The sequence below is a fragment of the Primulina eburnea genome, chromosome 11 (assembly GCF_022965805.1).
Source record: "Primulina eburnea isolate SZY01 chromosome 11, ASM2296580v1, whole genome shotgun sequence".
NCBI lineage: Eukaryota > Viridiplantae > Streptophyta > Magnoliopsida > Lamiales > Gesneriaceae > Primulina > Primulina eburnea.
The window spans coordinates 41,011,508-41,034,160 of NC_133111.1; the positions used below are offsets into that span (position 1 = coordinate 41,011,508).

The 22,653-nt window shown below is 33.8% G+C and overlaps 1 protein-coding gene and 2 long non-coding RNA genes across 7 annotated transcripts; 1 reads left to right on the forward strand and 2 right to left on the reverse strand.

The window, feature by feature from the left end:
• The first annotated feature begins 3,046 nt into the window (after positions 1 to 3,046).
• LOC140806109 (putative pumilio homolog 7, chloroplastic) lies at positions 3,047 to 21,874 on the forward strand. Of its 3 annotated transcripts, XM_073162589.1 has the most exons (10): positions 3,047 to 3,446; positions 3,621 to 3,714; positions 3,810 to 3,870; positions 4,037 to 4,138; positions 4,495 to 4,575; positions 20,211 to 20,623; positions 20,727 to 20,895; positions 20,969 to 21,138; positions 21,244 to 21,502; positions 21,604 to 21,874. In XM_073162589.1, exons 3-10 carry the CDS (start codon positions 3,862 to 3,864, stop codon positions 21,715 to 21,717), a joined length of 1,317 nt encoding a protein of 438 aa, XP_073018690.1. In that variant the 5' UTR covers positions 3,047 to 3,446; positions 3,621 to 3,714; positions 3,810 to 3,861; the 3' UTR covers positions 21,718 to 21,874. The 3 variants fall into 3 exon arrangements, with proteins under 3 accessions (XP_073018690.1, XP_073018689.1, XP_073018691.1); XM_073162588.1 differs by lacking the exon at positions 3,047 to 3,446 and having other exon boundaries at positions 3,518 to 3,714; XM_073162590.1 differs by lacking the exons at positions 3,047 to 3,446; positions 3,621 to 3,714; positions 3,810 to 3,870; positions 4,037 to 4,138; positions 4,495 to 4,575 and adding an exon at positions 19,823 to 20,029.
• On the reverse strand, positions 7,750 to 9,958 carry LOC140806108 (uncharacterized). Its single transcript, XR_012112449.1, has 2 exons — positions 8,265 to 9,958; positions 7,750 to 8,187 (listed from the first exon to the last, which is right to left on the reverse strand). It is a non-coding gene; the product is annotated as an uncharacterized lncRNA (long non-coding RNA).
• Positions 10,820 to 11,920, reverse strand: LOC140804881 (uncharacterized). 3 transcript variants are annotated; one of them, XR_012112226.1, is made up of 3 exons: positions 11,526 to 11,920; positions 11,015 to 11,295; positions 10,820 to 10,941 (listed from the first exon to the last, which is right to left on the reverse strand). It is a non-coding gene; the product is annotated as an uncharacterized lncRNA (long non-coding RNA). The 3 variants fall into 3 exon arrangements; XR_012112227.1 differs by lacking the exon at positions 11,526 to 11,920 and adding an exon at positions 11,368 to 11,495; XR_012112225.1 differs by lacking the exon at positions 11,526 to 11,920 and having other exon boundaries at positions 11,015 to 11,357.
• Positions 21,875 to 22,653: the final 779 nt, after the last annotated feature.

Here is a 22,653-nt window from a genome sequence, read left to right on the forward strand (position 1 = left end):
CACACAAATTTATATATCATTAATCTTGCATACTTGAAGATTTTGAGCGCACCTAAAGTTCACATACTTCATCACTCATCAAGCACGCACTCAACAAAAAGATATCTGATCATTCAAGGAACCTCATCATGCTACTAAAAGCATATTGTTTTCTTTACATCAGTAACATTTGGTTATTTGATTGATTGTATTGTCTGGTAAACCGATGGTTCTTAAAATCTCTAGAAGTCTAAAGTGATCACTAAAAGTTCCAAAACATACAGTGTGATAAGTCCTGGTTGGAGTGGACTGTTGCAATAAGTTTGTAAAGCCAAAGTCTTTTAGTGGAATACTTCCTAAAGAGGAAGGAGATGTGACGTAAGAGTTTTATCTCCAAACATCCATAAAAATCCCGTGTCTTTACTTTCCGCGAGTATTTACATTTCAAACTATTTCTTGTTAACAAGTCAGTCAACCGAGAACCGTTTTTCGCTTTATTCAAGTGGTTCATATATAAGTGTGATTTTTTTTTGATTTTTTTTCCTTGAATTAGGAACCAAATCTCCTATTTCTAATCAAATATATCGGAGTGTGTCTAATGTGAGACCGTCTCAAGGATCTTAATCTGTGAGACGGGTCAACCCTACCCATATTAACAATAAAAAGTAATACTCTTAGCATAAAAAATAATATTTTTTCATGGATAACCCAAATAAGATATCCGTCTCACAAATATGATCTGTGAGACCGTCTCACACAAGTTTTTGCCAATATATCGATGACAAAAAGAAATTAAGAATGATTTGTATGAAAAAGATTTAGTTACTTGTAATTTAACAAAAATAATTCATAATATATGTTCCAAAAATATTTATAATTATTAATTAAATTTATATATATATATATATATATATATATATATATATATATATATATATATATATATATTTTGCTTAACATTACACTCCATTAAAGAAAAAAATCAAAATTTTATTTATTTATTTATTTATATGATATTTCTAAATTTTAATTAAAAATATTAAATTTATAAAGTCGTCTTATATAATAAAAAACATATTGGTTGCTCATCTAATTTTTTTATTTTAAACATTTTATTCTCATGTTATATAGAATTTAAATAAATTTAATAGATTAAATTTTATTTAAATTCTATAGATTAAATCTAACAAAAAAAAACTATTATTTGTTTAAACATATGAATTATATGCACACTTTTTCAAAAAATGACTACATACAAATCCTTCCACTGTTATATAAATTTTAACAATAATATTTGGAAGTAAACATCCATAAATTAAAATGAGGTCCTAAGTTGATAAGTTCAAGGATATCAACCCTTCGATCTCTTATTTTATTCATTGTCTCTTCACTTCGTGGAGATAAAATTTCACCACCATGACTACTAACTTCAGTCGTATCATCTTGTAGCAGTCTGCATTATTTTCATACTCAATAAAATCATCATCCTCCAAGTCTTTATTAAAAATTAAAAAAATTGTGAATCGCCATTGTGGCCGATACATGAGCAATTTTATTTTATTTGGCCACATAATATTGACATGCATATCAGTTAGCATGACAAATTTTTTCTTCCATACTCAAAGATCATTCAATAGTGCAAAACGCAACGATGAATGTAGATGATTGAATGCTTCATAATCATCAAAGGCACGTAGGAAGTCGGCATATGATATTTTTGCCCTTTGTATGGAGCAAGGTAATCTGACGTGTTACGAAAGCCTGGATCGACTAGATAGTATTTACTTAGGTATATATAGTTTGGTACACTGGATAAGAGAGATATTGATAAATAATCATATTTATCTCGCGTTTGGTACCTTTTTAGAAAGCTCGTGATAATATCATGTGTACGTGATGAATAATTTTATACAAGGATAAAATATTCTTTTTATGAGATGTGATAATTTTAATTTAATGATAAAAAACACCATAAATGACTTAATTGTTTTCAATATATAAAAATTCTAAACCCTATCGTTTGATATGGAAACCCGGTTTGGATCACGTTGGATTTTAATTTGTTAATTGTAATAATTTTTGTTTTTTAGAAAATAACCAATATTAGTTTATTGTTTTTCAAATTTTTTGAGTACTTTGTTTGTTTTATAAGTGTCACATGTAGTTCTAAATTTAATAAATTACATAATTATTTTTTGATTTTTCTTTCTTTTTTCCATAAATTTATAAAAATAAAATGATATTTAAATTGCCAAATAATTTTTTTAAAATTCTATTTAAATTGTAACGCCTATTTTGAAATTATAAAATTTATTATAAACAGATAATTATGAACTCAAGCAACAACATTGAAATTATAAAATTTATTATGATAATGTTAATTTTTTTCATTACAATCTAATATATTAATTTAATCACTTTTATTAAAATTATACTAAACATTAATTATAATATCATACATCTTACTTATCCTTAACTTGTCCTTATATTATATATCACATGTTTATCCTATCATGTGTACCATACACGGGATGTTGGTGGGCAGAAAACCATAAGGTCCTGTTGGAAGAACTATTTTGAGCAAACTGATGGGTTGATTTGGGTGGTCGATAGTTCAGATATCAAAAGGCTGAACGATTGCAAATATGAGTTGGATAATCTTCTGAAAGAAGAGGCATGCTCTCTCTATCCCGTGCATTGCTTCTTCCATTTCTTGATGGCTGTACAAAATCTTTTAGTCTTGATGAAAAATTGAGTTTTATAATTTGTTTGGTGCCTGCATTTTTTAGTTTTTTCCCTTGCTTTGTAGACCAAAGTCCATAAAGTTGTGTGGATCGGCATTTCTTCAAATATGCACCCAAAAAATGGGATTATTTTACTTTGAGATTAATTCATGCCATTAGGTCTACTACAATATTCTTGCTTGCACTTTGGTGTTGCTGATGTTGGATTACAGCTATTGCCACGCACATGTCTTTCGCCTTTCCACTGCTTTTCTGTTATTTACAGAGGTATCAGGAGCATCATTGTTGATTTTTGCTGTCACCACATGAGATTGCTAAGGTAATGAGATGAGCCGCTTCCTACGACCTTTAGATTCCACCGGTAACTATGGTTAACCGCCCTCTCCAGCATCCACCACTCCATTAAAGATCTCAAATTATTATGCAACAAAGAATAACGATAGCATTCATTATTTAACTTCCAGAAGATTCTGTGCTAGCAATCAGACAAGATTCGAACATCCATGGATTCGATTCCTGTGAAATGGGAAGCTTTGGACGCTCTCCTTACTGACTTCGCCAAATCCGAGCAATTGATTGAGGACTCCTCGCCTCCGTCGCCGCTCACGCCATCTTCTTCGTCGTACAGGTGGGGGGTGATGATTCGCCAGATCTGACATTTGTTAGAATCCGGAGATGTCGACTCCGCCATCGATCTTCTGCAGTCTCACTCACCGTGCTTCAGTAAGACATCGTGCTTCAGTAAGAGGGTTTCAAGTCTAGAAAAAAGAATCTACCACCAAGTGAAGTTGACAATGGCTTGACAATATATATTAATATTTGAAGCATTTTAGACATTTACATTATTTTGATTTTGAAAAAAACAGATCTGATCATTAACGTGTATTAATTGTTAAGAAAATATGCTTTTGATGGTCACGGGTGGATACATTGTACGATAGTTTTACTGGTACTGGTTGCATTGATATCGGCCGGAGTCGCGTGAATTCATACACCACACCACACCACAAGAAGACGTACGTATATGATGGGGCCAAAATACGGATGAATGATGGAGGTGATCAATGAACCCCTACTACCCACACCACACCACACCACAAGAAGACGTACGTATATGATGGGGCCAAAATACGGATGAATGATTGAGGTGATCAATGAACTCCTAATACCCACCCGTGAATATTTCATACACCTCAAATTCTAACATATATATCCACTACGACGGCCCAAATATCTATAATTTACTACATTACGTACTCTAAGAAATTGCTCTCCCAATTTCTGCTTCGTTATTGAATATTGTTGGCCTGCAGAGATTTATCGAGTTATTAAGGAGAGGAACTGCTGAAGATCACGATTCTGCCATTAAGTGCATACGGACGTCCCTTGCTCCGTGTGCCCTGGATGCCTACCCGGTAAGATTCTACATACGTATATTTTTATGCATTGATCGGGTGGGAATCGACCTAATAAGCTCTGGCGAAGAGAGACAAGTGCCAACGGAGTTGCTGTGTGATTGGCAAGATATTGTTGTGACTTGTGTTTCAATTTGAGTTTTTTGATCTAATTAGGAATTGCATCAGTAATATCATTTTGACATTGAGGGAAGCAGAAATAAACTTTTTCCTGGTTTAAAAAAATGCTATTGGACGTATTCATCGTGCTTTACTTTTTTGATACATTTTCGTTCCTTATAATTGGGGTGCTAGTGTATTTTGAATATTCACTGTATTTGCGTGAATCACTGATACATTGTCGATTCTAATGAAAGGAAGCATACGAGGATTTTAAGCATGTGCTTTTGGCCTTCATTTATGACCAAGACGATCAGACGTCTCCAGTGGCGAACGAGGTAAGTGGTAATCTAGTTTACTTCGGAGGCTTATAGCTGCATATTCTTGTCATTCACATTAAAGGAACTGCAGTGATTTAAATCTCTTTTTAAGCCATGAAATTACGCTGCAAGGATTTTAGAATGAGTTTTTAGCGTGCAGTGATTTGAATGTCATTTTAAGCCATGGATGGATTTATGCTGCAAGGATTTTAGAAAAAAAATTAATGATGCGATCGTTTTAAACATGGAATGAAGTGTCATGGCCATAAAGCTACATTAACTTCTCAAAAATGGGAAACGTTACTAGCTCTCTTCTTATTCTATCACGTGCAAGGAATTCCTGATGTATAGAATATATCCGCATTCTTCACAAGCAATGATAGTAGACATAGACTTGTGAGCTTTATAACAATCCTAGACCCCTCTGATAAATTATTTTCTTAAATTCCGTAAATAAATAAGTAAACAAGTCGCAGGTGAGTAAAGTGAGAGGCACTAGTTATAAATGAATGGGATGGTAGTCTGAGATTTTTTTTTAAAAAAATTCGGAATAGGCTCACAGGGTAAATGTGGTAGTGAGGCATGGTTACTTTTTGTAGATTTTGTGTGTAAACCTTATTTGAGTACATTCAGTGTTACTTGTGATTGCCATCACTGTTGATGGGATTCGTTACCTTTGTTTGAGTGGTCCAAAAAGAGAAGGTTCGACATTGCTGGGCCGTTATCATCTGTCTTAACGGCCCATCTTAATGTATATGATCATATCTTTTCCATGACATTGAGATATCTGATAAGGCACCCTTAACTAAGAATGTCAATTCGGATGGGTCGGATGTGTTGAGTTTGGTTGAGCAATAGTACTATTCAAAAATTGCGCAATTTGAACTAACCTCGAATCCGAGCCAACCCGAAAACTCTCAACCCGAACCTGAACCCGAATCAACCCGCTCAACACATATAATCCGATTTTGAATTTTTTTAAATTTTTTAAGAAAATTAAATAAAATTCAAAAATAATTATAATAATATTTTAATTTAAGCATATAATTACAAAATATCTCTCGTATATATGATTTAAATTTTAAGTCTAATCGTATAAAAATAAAGTATATTTACTAAATCAAATAAACAATTATTTTAAAAATAAAAAATATTCTAAATAAATATTAAATTATGAAAATTTATGATATAAAATATACAATAAATATTTTTTCATTAATACAATATATAAAAATGTAGAAAATATTTATTAATTATATTTTTTTTAAAAAAAATTAAAATTTTTGGGTCAACCAGAACCCAACCCAAACCGATCGGTTTTTTCGGGTCCAACCCGAACCCGAAAATCCCAAACCCAAACCTGATTTTTTTCGGGTTGAACCGTGTCGGGTTTGTGGGACTGGGTACTCCGCTTTAAGATGATGTAATGGAAATTTAAGTTAATTGAATGTTATTTATTTATTTGTTTAAAATTTTGATTTATTTATCATATACATGGTAAATAGACAACTGATCTATTTATACCTTCAATAGACAACGGTAACATGTTCCAAATATATCCGTTCATGACTGTGGATATACTTGTTGCCAGGCCGTCGTCCCTTCTGATATGTTCGGAATTCTGACTGCAGTTCTGAACCTTAATCACTTATTGGTGAAAGACGGAAAGTTTAAACAGTTGACTCTGATCCTTAAACACCGATCGGACTGATTTTCTTGAAAGTGAAAAGATTTTATCCCGATTGATAAATACATTTGGAAGATCTAAATCAGTCGGCCCATAATCAGTTTGGCTCACGGTATCCTTCATATGGATTTATCAGTTAGGTTATTAACCAGTTAGATTTCCGAGTTCAGTTTACCTCTAGAATTCAGTTTGACTCCAATCACCCAAACTAAAATATTCCAACATTGGTTTTGCATGTCTGCGTCGCACGCAGGTGCGCATGGAGAACGCACAGTTGCACGCCTGATTCTGTTTTGCTGCTTGCATTTCTTCATCAAACGCACGACTGCGATTATGGCTGGCTGGTGCGCGGCTCTTCCCGTGATGTGCTACTACATCGTGTGCGAGCGGTTGCACCTCAAACCCTCGCGGTTGCGCGCTGTGTTCTAAAATATTAAACAATGAGAATTATCATTTCATAGATTTATCTTAAATTAAATTAAATAATTAATGTCTTTGTAATCAAATAATAATATAAACGCAGAGCGCTTACTAGTTTTATCAGAACCAAAATCTTTGGTCACTATCACTCTGGGCAAACTTTTTGCCAAATATTTGAATTGATTGGCTATATGTTGATTAAGAAAAGATAGTTAAACTTCTTAACTACTAAAATTTAGCTAATATAGTATATAAAAAACTAATTAATATTTTTTCTATCAAAAGTAAGGATGAGATAAAATATCAAAATTTTCGGTATATCAAAATTAATATACCGAAAGATATCGAATTTATCAAAATTTTCGGCACGATATAATAATGAAAACGAAATTTTCGATACGGTAACGATATGAAATTTGAAAATTTCGGTAAATTAAAAAATATATAATATTTTAAATAATAAAGTAATAATAAATTAAAAAATATATAAAGTATTTTCGTTATAAAACAGTGTATACAACATCGAAATCTCGGTATACCGCAGAATTTCGATATAATCGGTATACTATTATGACAAAAACTTGTGAGAGACGGTCTCACGGGTCGTATTTTGTGAGACGGATATTTATTTGGGCCATCCATGAAAAAGTATTACTTTTTATGCTAAGAGTATTACTTTTTATTGTTAATATCAGTAGAGTTGACCCGTCTCACATATTAGGATCCGTGAGACGGTCTCACATTAGATACACTATACTATTGTACACGGTACCAAAAATTTTGATATGATATTTATATATATTTTATTATACCATAATTTTCGATATATGGCCTTGCGACAATAACATAAGTGGCCTTTAAACAACCCGATTTAAGCAATTGAGTTGAGGAAAAAATTTGTGTGAGACAGTCTCATGAGTCGTATTTTGTGAGACGGATATATTATTTGGGTCATCCATGAAAAAGTATTATTTTTTATTCCAAGAATATTACTTTTTATTGTGAATATCGGTAAGGTTGATCCGTCTCACAGATAAAGATTCGTGAGACCGTCTCACAAGAGACATACTCTTGAGTTAAATACATCAAATAAGCACATCAAGCCATTGAATTACATGATTTATCATAATGGCATACTACACCATTCCAAATTTCCGAAAGTGCAACATTTTAAACTTTTGATTGTCAAATTTAAAATTGGATAGACTATCCTCCCTGATTGCTTCTTCGCACTACCCATGTTTGTCTAACAGGTTCTGGTGCTGGCACAACCAAAATAGGCTGAGGCAGATCTCCAGACAATAAACTCTTCCATTCCCATATGATATCATAAGGATGATCCCTCATAGGATTAGGCCTTTGGTGTCCCAACATAATGTTGTAACTCAAATATTTCAGTTCTTTCAGGGTATGCCAAAAATCAACATCTCCAGATATTAGTAATATATTAGCTGGAGATGGATTTTCAGAAGCCCATAACAACATTTGGAAAATCATTTTTCTATTGGCTGCATCATTCCTATCTAATGAATAAAAAAATATATTAAAACATACTACATACATAAATTTATCATCAAATCGAACTAAAAAAGATATATACCACCACTAGGAACATGATTAATTGTCAACCAGCTCGATTTTACTGCGCTTCCACTGCACAGTTGATTTGAAAGGAGTCTCCAAATATCAATATGAAAATTTCTCCCATGAAATCTGATCGTCGCAATACCTGCATTATGTTATCTATAACACAGTAAGGAATGCAAGTTCTCGGGACTGAGCATTTCTCAATATCCCACCAGATGGATATTTTTGCATGCGTCTCTTCCTCACTTGCCACCGGGTGGTAGTTTCTATACTGGCGAATTTTTTTAATCATTTTCACCTGAATTTTCAGGATCAAATTCTTGACTAAAAATGCCTACAATATGAAGGGATTTAAAAGACATGAAAACACATTCGGTAGCTAATAAAACCAAAGTAACGTCCATAGTTACTAAGTTCAAATGTAAGAGTAAAAGTCTAGACATAAAACAAGGTTCATGATAAACTTAGGCAAGACACGAAGATAATCCCCTCAAAATACATGGAATTAATAATTTGATTTTAAATTATACGCTTGTCGAAACATACTGACTTGACTTCGAATTATCGAAACCACAACAATTTATAATTAACAACGGTGCGATATAATCGACGAAAACAAATAAATCGAAGTGGGTAAAACTTCCATTTCCGGCAGCCTATTATGGACAATGAAAAGGCTGGAAGTCAAATCTGAAAAGAGTTGAAACGAGCTTAAAACTCCTCCGAAACCAAATAAAAAATTTAGCATGTCCGAAGAGCAGCTGCTCGCGTCAGAGATGCGGCGGCGGCGGCAGCAGCAGCTGAAATGTCCAAAAAATTTAAATAAAAGGTCTGGTTTTTAGCGAAATTTGTTCCTAAACTCGACTACTACCTTTCCTCAGTCGGAACAAACCGAAACAACCAAGAATTCGACCGGAGACAGCTGGACGCAGAAGAGGGCCGCGATAGGGAGCTTCATGTCGTACTTTTTTCCTTGAAATAAGGGTATCAACACGTAGCTTGCGACGAGAGCTATCCAAAACTAACCTCACTTCATTTTTTCTGGTGACAGTGGCGGCGTTTTGATGGCTAAAGGTGGCTGTCGGGATTTTGGGGGAAAGAGGGAAAGAGAAATCGGGATTCAGACGAGTGGAAATGGGTGATGGCATAAATATATGCGTTCTTTTATCAAAAATTACGAAGTGAGTACCGAACATTTTTCTGGTTGTGTAAATAATCCTTGTTGCATGCTGTAGCCGTCGCGTACCGATCGAGTATTTCCCTTTTTTGTCATATCGCCAGAATCTCGTATCGCAGTAATTTCTTGGTGACAGCGGAATCTTAAGAATCTCCCCGGCAATCCATGAATTAAAGTAATTCTTAATAAGATCATCATCCCATGTTCCATCCTTTAACAAAGAATCCGCCGTTGATTCACTACGACACGGATCCTCTAATGCTCCTATGTTCGAATCCATACTTGGTATCCATTTATCAACAAAGATTTTAATTGAATTGCCATCACCTACCCTCCAGAGAAGTCCCTTTTCGATGATTCCTCTACTCCATGAAATAGATCGTCAAATATAGGATGGATTACTCCTAAGACTCGCCTCCATCACATTTCCATGCTTAAAGTATCGCCTTTTTAGAACTTGAGAAGCAAGAGAGTCTGGATATATAATCAATCGCCAGAGTTGCTTCGCCAAGAGTGCACGATTAAAGTCCTCCATTTTGAGTATGTCCCAACATATTCATTAATCATTTTTCTTCCCTTAACATCCTCACCTACAATATGTCAGAATTTTTGATAAAAGAGCGCAGACATTCCATCTAGACCTGGTGCTTTGTCGGGGTGCAAATGAACTAAGGCTCTCCGGACTTCCAAATTCCGTAAATAGAGCACAAAGAACTGAATTAATTTGTTCATCCACGACTGGTGCTACAGTGTCTAAGACACGCAGCATATCGGCATCACTAGGATTACCAGAAGTAAACAAGTTGTTGAAATACTCAAGAACAATATATGCCATTCAATTGTTATTTGTGCACCAATCACCATGTGATGAGACTAGTCCATTGATAGTATTCTGCACCCGACGTCGAGATGCAGAATGATGAAAGAAATGGGAGTTACGATCCCCATCTTTCAACCATGATATTCGACTCCGTTGTCTCCAGTATAACTCATCCTGGGCTGCAAGTTTCTCAACCTCATCCTCAAGATTATGTACTTGTGCACTAGATGACCTCCAGTTCCAACTTGTTTGTAGGTTATTTAATTGATTGCGCAATTCCTTAAGCTGTTTGGGTATGCCCTGAAGCAGATATTTGACCATTCCCAGAGCGCATTTTTGCAGCTTATGAGAAGAAAAACGGTTCTTATTTAATCGTGCAATTTTGGACGGTGAACTATCTAATCTAACATATTCATCTCCCTACCTCGTAACCTATCTTTCTAGAGAAAAACGATTCTTCCATTCGCAAATCTAGTAAAGTGCAGTATGGTATCTACTGCACAAACCAATGGAGAACAATCCTGCGGGGGTTTCGAATGTGGATAAGCCAACAAAATGTTGTTGTTGCGCAATTTGACTTCAAATAAAGCATCAGCATAATCATCGTTCTGAGCGATCAAGAGATGAGTAGCTGGTTCTCTATTTTTCAATCTCCAAATTAACATGTCGGCAATAATATTCTTAACAGTAGTACTGCATATCACAAAAGAAATCAAAATTAAAGTAAACATATAGAATATGAATATCCAGTTTAAGTATATCCAACTCACCACTAGGAATTTCTACAAATTTTATGTTTTGGCAAATCAAGCTTCTATGGACCCAATCTGGAATATGTAATCCGTAAGCAACAATGGAAATCGGCCCATTGTAGTCCAACCTTCGCAGCACCGATGTCATGTTGTCTTTTATGTGGTGTACATCGAACGATTTTAGGGGTGTAAGTGGGCAATCTACAATGTCCCACCAGATACAAATTTGTTTTCCTTGAAACTCATTGGGCGCGTTTCTCTGAAAACTCGGAATAACATTCATGGTCGACCTTAGCTAAATGTAGGGTGAGCAATTGGTTAAGATCGAACCAAAATCAGCAACACAGTGTTCAATAAGTTTAATAACCTCATATTACAAAAACACAGATCACAACATCTCGAAAAACAAAAAGCAACTATGATGTCTCGCAGAAAAACAAGGAACAATGTTCATATTGCTTTCAAATTCGACCAAACAGCAAAGTTTAACTCAAAATAAAAATAATTTCTAAATCACTTCATTACCTAGGTTATGAATAAGAGTTAGGACCGGCCTCTACAAGCTCTCAGGAACGAGGAAAATGACGAGAGAAGAAGTTGGAAGTGGAGGCTGAACTCGGGCAGTTTCTGGTTCAGAAAGTTTACATAACCTCAGATTACAAAAACACAGATCACAACATCTCGAAAAACAGAAGGCAACTCTGCTGTCTCGCAGAAAAACAAAGAACACTGTTCATATTGCTTTCAAATTCGACCAAACAGCAAAGTTTAACTCAAAATAAAAATACTAACATCAAAATCACTTCTTTACCTAGGTTATGAATAAGAGCTAGGACTTGCCTCTACAAGCTGTCAGGAACAAGGAAAATGAGGAAAGAAGAAGCTGGAAGTGGAGGCTGAACTCGGACAGTGTCTGGTTCAGAAAGGTGGCAGATGGAGTTGAGTTTCTTCTTCTTTTCGTTCTCCTTTTAATTCGATAAAATAACCTAGATCTAGTCCAACGCATTTTGATGGTTTGGGCATGCTATATTCAATAAGTGAGTACCGAACAGTTTTCTGGTTGTGTAAATAATCATTTACACTGCCCGAGTTCAGCCTCCACTACCAGCTTCTTCTTTCCTCATTTTTCTTGTTTCTGACAGCTTGTAGAGGTCGGTCCTAGCTCTTATTCATAACCTAGGTAATGAAGTTATTTTGATGTTATTATTTTTATTTTGAGTTAAACTTTGCTGTTTGGTTGAATTTGAAAGCAATATGAACAGTGTTCCTTTTTTTCTGCGAGACAGCAGAGTTGCCTTCTGTTTTTCGAGATGCTGTGATCTGTGTTTTTATAATATGAGGTTATGTAAACTTTCTGAACTAGAAACTGCCCGAGTTCAGCCTTCACTTCCAACTTCTTCTCTCGTCATTTTCCTTGTTCCTGAGAGCTTGTAGAGGTCGGTCCTAGCTCTTATTCATAACCTAGGTAATGAAGTGATTTTGATGTTATTATTTTATTTTGAGTTAAACTTCGCTGTTTTGTCGAATTTGAAAGCAATATGAACATTGTTCCTTGTTTTTCTGCGAGACAACAGAGTTGCTTTCTGTTTTTCGAAATGCTGTGATCTGTGTTTTTGTAATCTGAGTTTATTAAACTTATTGAACATTGTGTTGCTAATTTCGGTTCGATCTTAACCAATTGCTCACCCCTACATTTAGCTAAGGTCGACCATGAATGTTATTCCGAGTTTTCAGAGAAACGCGCTCAATGAGTTTCAAGGAAAACAAATTTGTATCTGCTGGGACATTGTGTATTGCTCACTTACACCCCTCAAATCGTTCGATGTACACCCCATAAAAGACAACATGACATCGGTGCTGCGAAGGTTGGACTACAATGGGCCGATTTCCATTGTTGCTTACGGATTACATATTCCAGATTGAGTCCATAGAAGCTTGATTTGCCAAAACATAAAATTTGTAGAAATTCCTAGTGGTGAGTTGGATATACTTAAACTGGATATTCATATTCAATATGTTTACTTTAATTTTGATTTTTTTTTGTGATAGGCAGTACTACTGTTAAGAATATTATTACCGACATGTTAATTTGGAGATTGAAAAATAGAGAACTAGATACTCATCTCTTGATCGCTCAGAACGATGATTATGCTGATGCTTTGTTTGAAGTCAAATTGCGCAACAACATTTTGTTGGCTTATCCACATTCGAAATCCCCGCAGGATTATTCTCCACTGGTTTGTGCAGCAGATACCATACTGCACTTACTGGATTTGCGAATGGAAGAATCGTTTTTCTCTAGAAAGATAGGTTACGAGGTAGGGAGATGAATATGTTAGATTAGATAGTGCACCGTCCAATAGTGCACGATTAAATAAAATTGTTTTTCTTCTCTTAAGCTGCAAAAATGCGCTCTGGGAATGGTCAAATAGCTTCAGGGCATACCCAAACAGCTTAAGGAATTGCGCAAGCAATTAAATAACCTACGAACAAATTGGAACTGGAGGTCATCTAGTACGCAAGTACAGAATCTTGAGGATGAGGTTGAGAAATTTGTAGCCCAGGATGAGTTATACTGGAGACAACGGAGTCGAATATCATGGTTGAAAGATCGGGATCGTAACTCCCATTTCTTTCATCATTCTGCATCTCGACGTCGGGTGCAGAATACTATCAATGGACTAGTCTCATCACATGGTTATTGGTGCACAAATAACAATGGAATGGCAGATATTGTTCTTGAGTATTTCAACAACTTGTTCACTTCTGGTAATCCTAGTGATGCCGATATGCTGCCTGTCTTAGACACTGTAGCACCAGTCGTGGATGAACAAATTAATTCAGTTCTTTGTGCTCTATTTACGGAATTTGGAAGTCCGGAGAGCCTTAGTTCATTTGCACCCCGACAAAGCACCAGGTCTAGATGGAATGTCTGCGCTCTTTTATCAAAAATTCTGACATATTATAGGTGAGGATGTTAAGGGAAGAAAAATGATTAATGAATATGTTCGGACTTCCAGATTTGACTTCTTCCAGGTTTCGGAGGAGTTTTAAGCCCGTTTCAGCTCTTTTCAGATTTGACTTCCAGCCTTTTCATTGTCCATAATAGGCTGCCGGAAATGGAAGTTTTACCCACTTCGATTTATTTGTTTTCGTCGATTATATCGCACCGTTGTTAATTATAAACTGTTGTAGTTTCGATAATTGGAAGTCAAGTCAGTATGTTTCGACAAATGTATAATTTAAAATCAAATTATTAGTTCCATGTATTTTGAGGGGATTATCTTCGTGTCTTGCCTAAGTTTATCATGAACCTTGTTTTATGTCTAGACTTTTTTGATCCTGAAAATTCAGGTGAAAATGAATCAAAAAATTCGCCAGTATAGAAACTACCACCCAGTGGCAAGTGAGGAAGAGACGCATGCAAAAATATCCATCTGGTGGGATATTGAGAAATGCTCGGTCCCGAGAACGTGCATTCCTCACTGTGTTATAAATAACATAATGCAGGCATTGCGACGATCAGATTTCATGGGAGAAATTTTCATATTTATATTTGGAGACTCCTTTCAAATCAACTGTGCAGTGGAAGCGCAGTAAAATCGAGCTGGTTGACAATTAATCATGTTCCTAGTGGTGGTCTATATATTTTTTAGTTCGATTGGATGATAAATTTATGTATGTAGTATGTTTTAATATTTTTTTTTATTTATTAGATAGGAATGATGCAGCCAATAGAAAAATGATTTTCCAAATGTTGTTATGGGCTTCTGAAAAACAATCTCCAGCTAATATATTACTAATATCTGGAGATGTTGATTTTTGGCATACCCTGAAAGAACTGAAATATTTGAGTTACAACATTATGTTGGCACACCAAATGCCTAATTCAATGAGAGATCCTCCTTATGATATCATATGGGAATTGAAGAGTTTATTGTCTGGAGATCTGCCTCAGTCTATTTTGGTCGTGCCAGCACCAGAACCTGTTAGACAAACATGGGTAGTGCGAAGAAGCAATCAGGAAGGATAGTTTGTCAGATTTTAAATTTGACAATCAAAAGTTTAAAATGATGCACTTTCGGAAATTTGGAATGATGTAGTATGCCATTATGATAAATCATGTAATTTAATGGCTTGATGTGCTTAATTGATGTCTTTAACTCAAGAGTACGTCTCTTGTGAGACGGTCTTACGAATCTTTATCTGTGAGACGGATCAACCTTACCGATATTCACATTAAAAAATAATATTCTTAGAATAAAAAGTAATACTTTTTAATGGATGACCCAAATAAGATACTCGTCTCACAAAATACGACTCATGAGACCGTCTTACACAAATTTTTTTCTCAACTCAATTGCTTAAATCGGGTTGTTTAAAGGCCCGTTATGTTATTGCTGCATGGCCATATATCGAAAAAAGGATTGGTACCGTGTAGAATAGTATAGTGTATCTCATGTGAGACCGTCTCACGGATCTTAATATGTGAGACGGGTCAACTCTACTGATATTAACAATAAAAAGTAATACTCTTAGCATAAAAAGTAATATTTTTCATGGATGACCCAAATAAAGATCCGTCTCACAAAATACGACCCGTGAGACCGTCTCTCACAAGTTTTTGTCATAATAGTATACCGATTATATCGAAATTCTGCGGTATACCGAGATTTCGATGTTGTATACACTGTTTTATAACGAAAATACTTTATATATTTTTTAATTTATTATTACTTTATTATTTAAAAATATTATATATTTTTTAATTTACCGAAATTTTCAAATTTCATATCATTACCGTATCGAAAATTTCGTTTTCATTATTATATCGTTTTCATGGGATGATAATTTTATTAAGAATTACTTTAATACATGGATTTGCTGGAGAGATTCTTAAGATTCCGCTGTCATCAAGAAATTACTGCGATACGAGAATCTGGCGATATGACAAAAAAAAGAAATACTCGGTACGCGACTATCGCCTGCAACAAGGATTATTTACACAACCAGAAAACTGTTCGGTACTCACTTCGCAATCATGGTGGCTATTTCTTTGGGGTGGGGTCTCAATCTTCCGCCGAAGGTGCGTATTTTCTGGTGGCATGTGTCTCACGATATTATACCTACAAATCTTAATCTGCTAAGGCACCACGTACCGACTCATGGATCTTGCGTGCTATGCCATAATAATCAAGAGACAACATGCCATTCACTATTTTTTTGTGAGCCATCTAAGAACATATGGAAGAGTACTGATTTCTATCACATTATGAGGTTGGCAAAAGGGAGTAGTACAAGCGACTTCTGTGGGTGGATGCAAAATAAGCTCTCGAGGGGTGAGTTTGAGAAATTTGCTATCCAAGCGTGGGCCATATGGAAAGAGAGACAAATCCTGATTCATGATGACAGTAAACGAAAGATGGCCGATGAGGTCTACTGGAGCTTATCCTTTCTCATAGATTTCCAGAAGGCTAAAGCTCTTGATACCATGCAGAGCAGAGGTGGAAACAACCAGATACATGCACTTTCAAACTTAATGTTGATGCTTGTATTAAAGAAAATTCAAACCGCTACAGCATTGGTGGAGTCCTTCGAGATTGCCAAGGCCGATTACTTCTGGCATTTGGAAAACAAATTACTGAACCACTATTTGTTGTTCATGGAGAATTATTGGCTATTAGGGAAGGCGTAAAATTAATTTATGAAAAGAGGTTTCAAGATGTTCAAGTTACATCAGATTCTGTAGTGGCAGTGCAAGCAGTCAAAGCCGTACAGGATGACCTGGGATATATCGACATGTGTGCAGCAGAGATTAGCCTACTGGCTCATGCCCCTGTTATTTCTGACATTGTTTATGAGCCTAGGTTGATGAATAAAGTAGCTCATAAAGTTGCTAATTTTGCTTCTTCTTCCCCTTCATCTTTTGTCTGGATGAATGGCGAATTTCCATTTTGGTTGGTTGAGGTTGTAATGAACGATTATCCTTAATAAAATTACAGGCTTACCTTCAAGAACAAAAATGGCATGAACAACCCGCATATATGGCCTAATCTTGCACATCCGAAAACCTCTTTCTTTCAATGACAAAACCTCTTCTTTGAATTTGACATATTATTATTGACTTTTATAGAATCTCGCATAATTTCAAACAAATTTATTTGGATTCTTATAGATTTTTTTGCAATATTTTTTTAAACTTATGTAAACTTTTTTTAATATATAAAATTCAATATATTTTGTACCTAATTATTACATATTATTTTATATTAGTTTGTTTGAACAAATAATTAATTGACATATATAACATTTTTAGTTTGAAATATTTTTTTAAAATTTATATTAGTTAATAAATTTACTTATCTAAAAGTTAAATCATTTAATAATTACAAATATATGTTTATATATAATTGTTCTAAAAGGCACACCCTAGGACGGCCTAAGAGACGTTTAGGCGCTGAGTGGTCACCTATCGTCTCGATTTTTGGCGGTCGTTTAACGTAATATATAGAATTTTTTAATTTTTTTTAAAAATTGTTTATCATATTTTTCAATCAATTTGTTTCGAAATAAAAAAAAAATATGCCATTGATTCTGAGTTAGAATTTAGAATCTATAGATAAATTATTGGAAAAATTTGGAGATAAACAAGAAAATTTAGTGTAATAATTTTATTAAAAAATCATAATTATAATTATAAACCTTGTAGAATTTTAAGATTAAAAGTCATAAAATAAAAAAATAAAATGTAATTTTTAAACAAAAAAAAAACAAATTATTTTATCAATTACATTATAAAATTTCTTTATAAATTATAGCTTAAAATCTTGATTTTTATTTTATTTTTTATCATACTTGTTGCGATACTATTTAACTATTAAGAATTAAGGCGCATTATTTTTTTAGATAATCTTTTATTATTGGTGAATAATACATTAATTTGTATAAATCACACATTAAAAATTAGAAAATCAATTATAGAACTCAAAATTTTCTATGATATTAAAATAAAAAATTATTAAATGAATAATCAGGAAAAAAAAAATTAAAAATGAAAAGAAAAATGAAAATGTATATGGAGATATATTTTGAAAATAAGAGATAACGATAAAGATATATGAGAGGAGGGAAGATGATAAAAGAAGATATGTTGTGTGAGATGAGAAAGAGAAAAGGAAAGATCTAGTGTATGAGTTAGAAGTATAAAAAATTCATCTAAATTTTTGGGTTAAACCAAATACAATTTTTAGTCTTACCTCATGCTTTAATATTTGTATGCTAATGAATTACTTTGAGTTATTAAAATTCTACTGAAATTTTGAAAGTTAATGTTGAATATCACTTTACTTTTAAAAATTCTATGAAAGTATATTTTAAATATCATTTGACTTTTATAGAATGCGAAAGTCTTATTTGAATACCTTTAAACTTTTAAAATCTACAAAAATCATTAAGTCGGGTGTATTCAATCAAGATTTTTAATGACGTTTTCAAATGATAAATTTTTGTGGATTTAATAAAGTTTTAATGACTTTTTAGAATCTCACAAATTACAAACAAATTTATGTGAATTTTTGTAGATTTTTTACAAGATTTTTATAGACTTTTGTAAACTTTTTATAAAGTTCTATAGATTTTGCATATAATTATAACATATTATTTTTTATTAATTTTTTTGAACTAATAATTAATTGACATAGATAACATATTCAGTTTAAAACATTTTTTAAAATTTTATATTAGTAAATAAATTTAGTTATTTAAAAGTTAAATCATTTAATCCTTATATGTATATATGTGTGTGGATTTGTATATATTTGTAAATTTTTAAAAATGTTTCATTGTATTAATCTATAGAACTATTAAAAAATTACTATTACTTTCAATTTAAATGAGCCAATAAAATTTTATGATTTTCTTATATATAGTGTAATAATTTTATTAAAAAATTGATAATTCTAATTTTATAAACCTTGTTGAATTTCAATATTAGAAGTCGTAAAATAAAGAAATAAAATGTAATTTTTAAACAACAAAAGAAACAAATTATTTTATCAATCATATCATAAATTTTATTTATTAATTATAACTTAAAATCTTAAATTTTTATTTTATTTTTTTATTATGTTTGTTGCAATATTATTTAACTATTAACAATCAAGTGACGTTATTTTTTGGATTATCTCTTTTTATTATTGAATATCATATTCATTTTTATAAATAATAAAGTAAAAATCACAAAATCAATTTTAGAATTTAAAATCTCATATGATATTAAAACAAAAATTTTTAAACGAGTAATCAACCAAAAAAATGAAAATCTAAACAGGAAAAAAAAATGTATATAGAGATACACTTTGAAAATTACAGAGAGTGATGAAGATTGATGAGAGGAGATGAGAAGAGAAGATAAGAGAAGAGAAGAGAAGAGAAGAGAAGTGATGAGATGAAAGAGGGAGACAGAAAGAGCTTATGTGTGAGTTAGAAGTTTTAACAATTCATCCAAATCTTTGGGTTGAACCAAAGATAATTTTTGACAATTTATAGTTGTAATTTAGGTTTTATTATTTGTATGTTAATGAATTGCATGAAGTTATTATAAAAGCTATCAAAAATTTGAATAATATAAATTTTTATAAAGTTTTAAAAGTCAATGTTGAATAACACATTGATTTTTTAAAACTTTATGAAAGTCTATTTTGAATAACACTATAATTTTATAAAATATATTCAAAATTATTGATTGAATATTTCTAAAATTTTAATTTTAAAATATAAAAAAATCATTAAAAGTTGTTAAATTTCGTGAATACACCTCTAAATCAATACACCCGAGCCGCCGCATTCTTTCGCACTCTCACCACCCTCTTGTACGACATGTCAAATTCCGAGTTGTGAATTCCCCCGTCACCCTATTTTCCATTGACTAATTGAAACAAACATGAATGGGCACGAACTGGTTTTAGGATTCAATTTCACGTGTTCAATAAAAGTATTGGTTTCAAGACACAGCTTAGTTTTATTCAGAGGTAATTCGTGATTGGTTGATGTTAAATTCGTTTCTTGGTTTGTTTCTGTAATGAATGGCTCTGAAAATTTCTGATAGGTGGAAATTAGTATGTTTCTAGATTCTAATTGGTTTTAAATTAATGATAAAAAAAAAGTAAAATATACCCCCCTGTTTCCTCATTTTCTCCTGCTGAACCCTAGGTGGCGATGCAAGAAAGTGATCCCTCGTACGCCGGTGTTCATATATTTACGATGGGTGGCAATAACACGTCAGCGCCTGTTCCCGCCGGACAAAGGCCGCCAACCAATCGTCTGCCGCCGCTGCCGCCTGTTTGTTTTTCACTAGGTTTGAAGGGCAAGGTGTTTTGGCAAGCAATGGATCCATATGGTTGCCAGCTCTTGCATCAGAAACTCCAGGCAAGGAAACCGGAAGACATCCAGATGATCTTTTCGGAGGTGAAAGATCAGATATGTTTGTTGATGTTCGACCGGTTAGGTAGCTATGTTATTCAAAAGCTTTTCGAAGTCTGCGACGAAGAACAGAGGACACAGCTGGTTTCTTCGGTCACTTCCGATATCCCTTTTCTCAAGGTTGTTTGTCTCAACTCTCAAGGGTATGTTTACAACTGCTCCTACAAACGATAATATGCACTGTGAGCTTAAAACAGCTCCTTGAATGAAAAAAATCGATATTTGGATTCTCGTGTTTCTTTGCAGATCTGAGTCCATGAAGAAGTTTCTCGAGTGTCTCACGACACCAAAGCAAATATCTGATATGATGTCCGTCTTCCAACAACTCACCCTTCCGCTCGTAAACCACCACATTGGTTATGTCGTTATTGCCCATTGCTTCGATGTCTTCCCTATCCCTGCAGAAGAAACTAAAGTATTTATCACTGGATTTCATCGTAGTTTTTTGAATTTCCCATGTCGATGACGGTCCTTGTTTTTTTCGCAGGCCTATACTCGATGTGATAACTGATAATTTTTTGGAAATCGCCACCAACCCGAGCGGAATCTGCCTTCTCAGGCAAATCCTCGTGTCAGAAGTCTTTCTACTGGAAAGCTTACCGACTATTCTCTCAGAAATAATAGTAAATGTATATCAGCTGTCCCAAGATCCAATCGGGTACGTATACATAGACGCGTGCACACACACATGTGCGTATCCTTTTCATATACCACTTGCAAATTTGCATATAAAATCCAAATCCCAACATTTTTCAAGTTCCAGGTTTGAGGTTGTGGAGCATGTAATACACCTCGGGACTCAGGATGTGATAAGAGATATAGTGGCTAAACTGAGAAGGGATTTCGCTGCCCTGTCAATGGACAAATATGCAAGGAATGTAGTAATAGAATTGATGGTGAAATGCCAAGAAAAATACGCACATCAAATCATGGATGATCTAATTATCAATCCTTATTTATGGAGATCCCATCTAGAGCCTTTTGTCAATTTTGTTCCCCGATGCGTTGAGGAATATGCTATGGTACCAATAACAATGCTCACCTTTATTTCTTTGTTTACAATCTAGCTAGCTAACTCGAATCAAACAAAATTTAAGGTTGGTACGACGTCACAATCTTGCAGGTAACCCTTTCGGATGCTTTGAATTCTCTGGATGTCCGAGACTCTGATCACCAGCAGAGCCATCACAATGGAAAGAATGTTCTGCCTAGAAAGAGAAGGAGGGATCGTGTCTGATTATCGAGAAATATAGCTCTGTCCCTGATATTTATCATTTATTTGTTTGTTTTTGTGCGTTCTATGATGTTTGATATTTGTGTTTTTGGGTGCGGTTTTGAAGATTGAATGAATGATTTTATCGGGACATATGTTTACTTCTGTCATTGTAGTTCCATCCCATCTCAAGATGGATTTCCTCTCTTGATGTTTTGAATTTTTTTTATTTTATTTCCTTCATATGGATTGAATTTCTGAGGTGCACCTAATTAATAATCTTAAAGTGCTTCTCAATAATGATAATATATTAATTTTTAAAGAAATTCTGTGGGGAAATACTGAACCAATTTTGGTAACTGAAGAGTGAAGTTGTGTAACATTTTGGAATTCTATAAACACCCCAATCTCAATTAACTGAAAACCCAAGCACCTGATTTCAATCATAAATAAGTTCATAAAGCAGAGGGTTGTGCTGTAGTTTTCGCAATCAGTTATCCTAGCTTCCCATTCACAGAATCACGCTATCACACCATCGACTCTAGTTCTTGGTGTGCATAATTTTTTCCCCCCTGCATTCAATAGATTTCAGAGACCAATTTGAAGTCAATTTTCCCTTCCCCAATGTCATCTTAAGCATCTACTTAACTCAAAGTTTTGGTCCACTGCTGATGATTTATTTAATCTTGATATACAGTTTGTGTCAATTTGCTGTTGTCCCCGTGATCTAGACAGTATTAATCAAGGTAACGTCCTTGTTCCTTTTTTGCCCGGTTCTGGCCATTAGTTAACTAATACTGGAATTGCCCGATTAAATTTCTCAGTAAAAATGTGTGAGTTGTTAATGCTCATCTGGATCTCAGGATATGCATATGGAACATAGATGTTTACAATCTAAAACAAATTCTCATTCGGAGATTATTAATCAAATTCTACTGTTGCTTGGTGTTTCCTTATCGT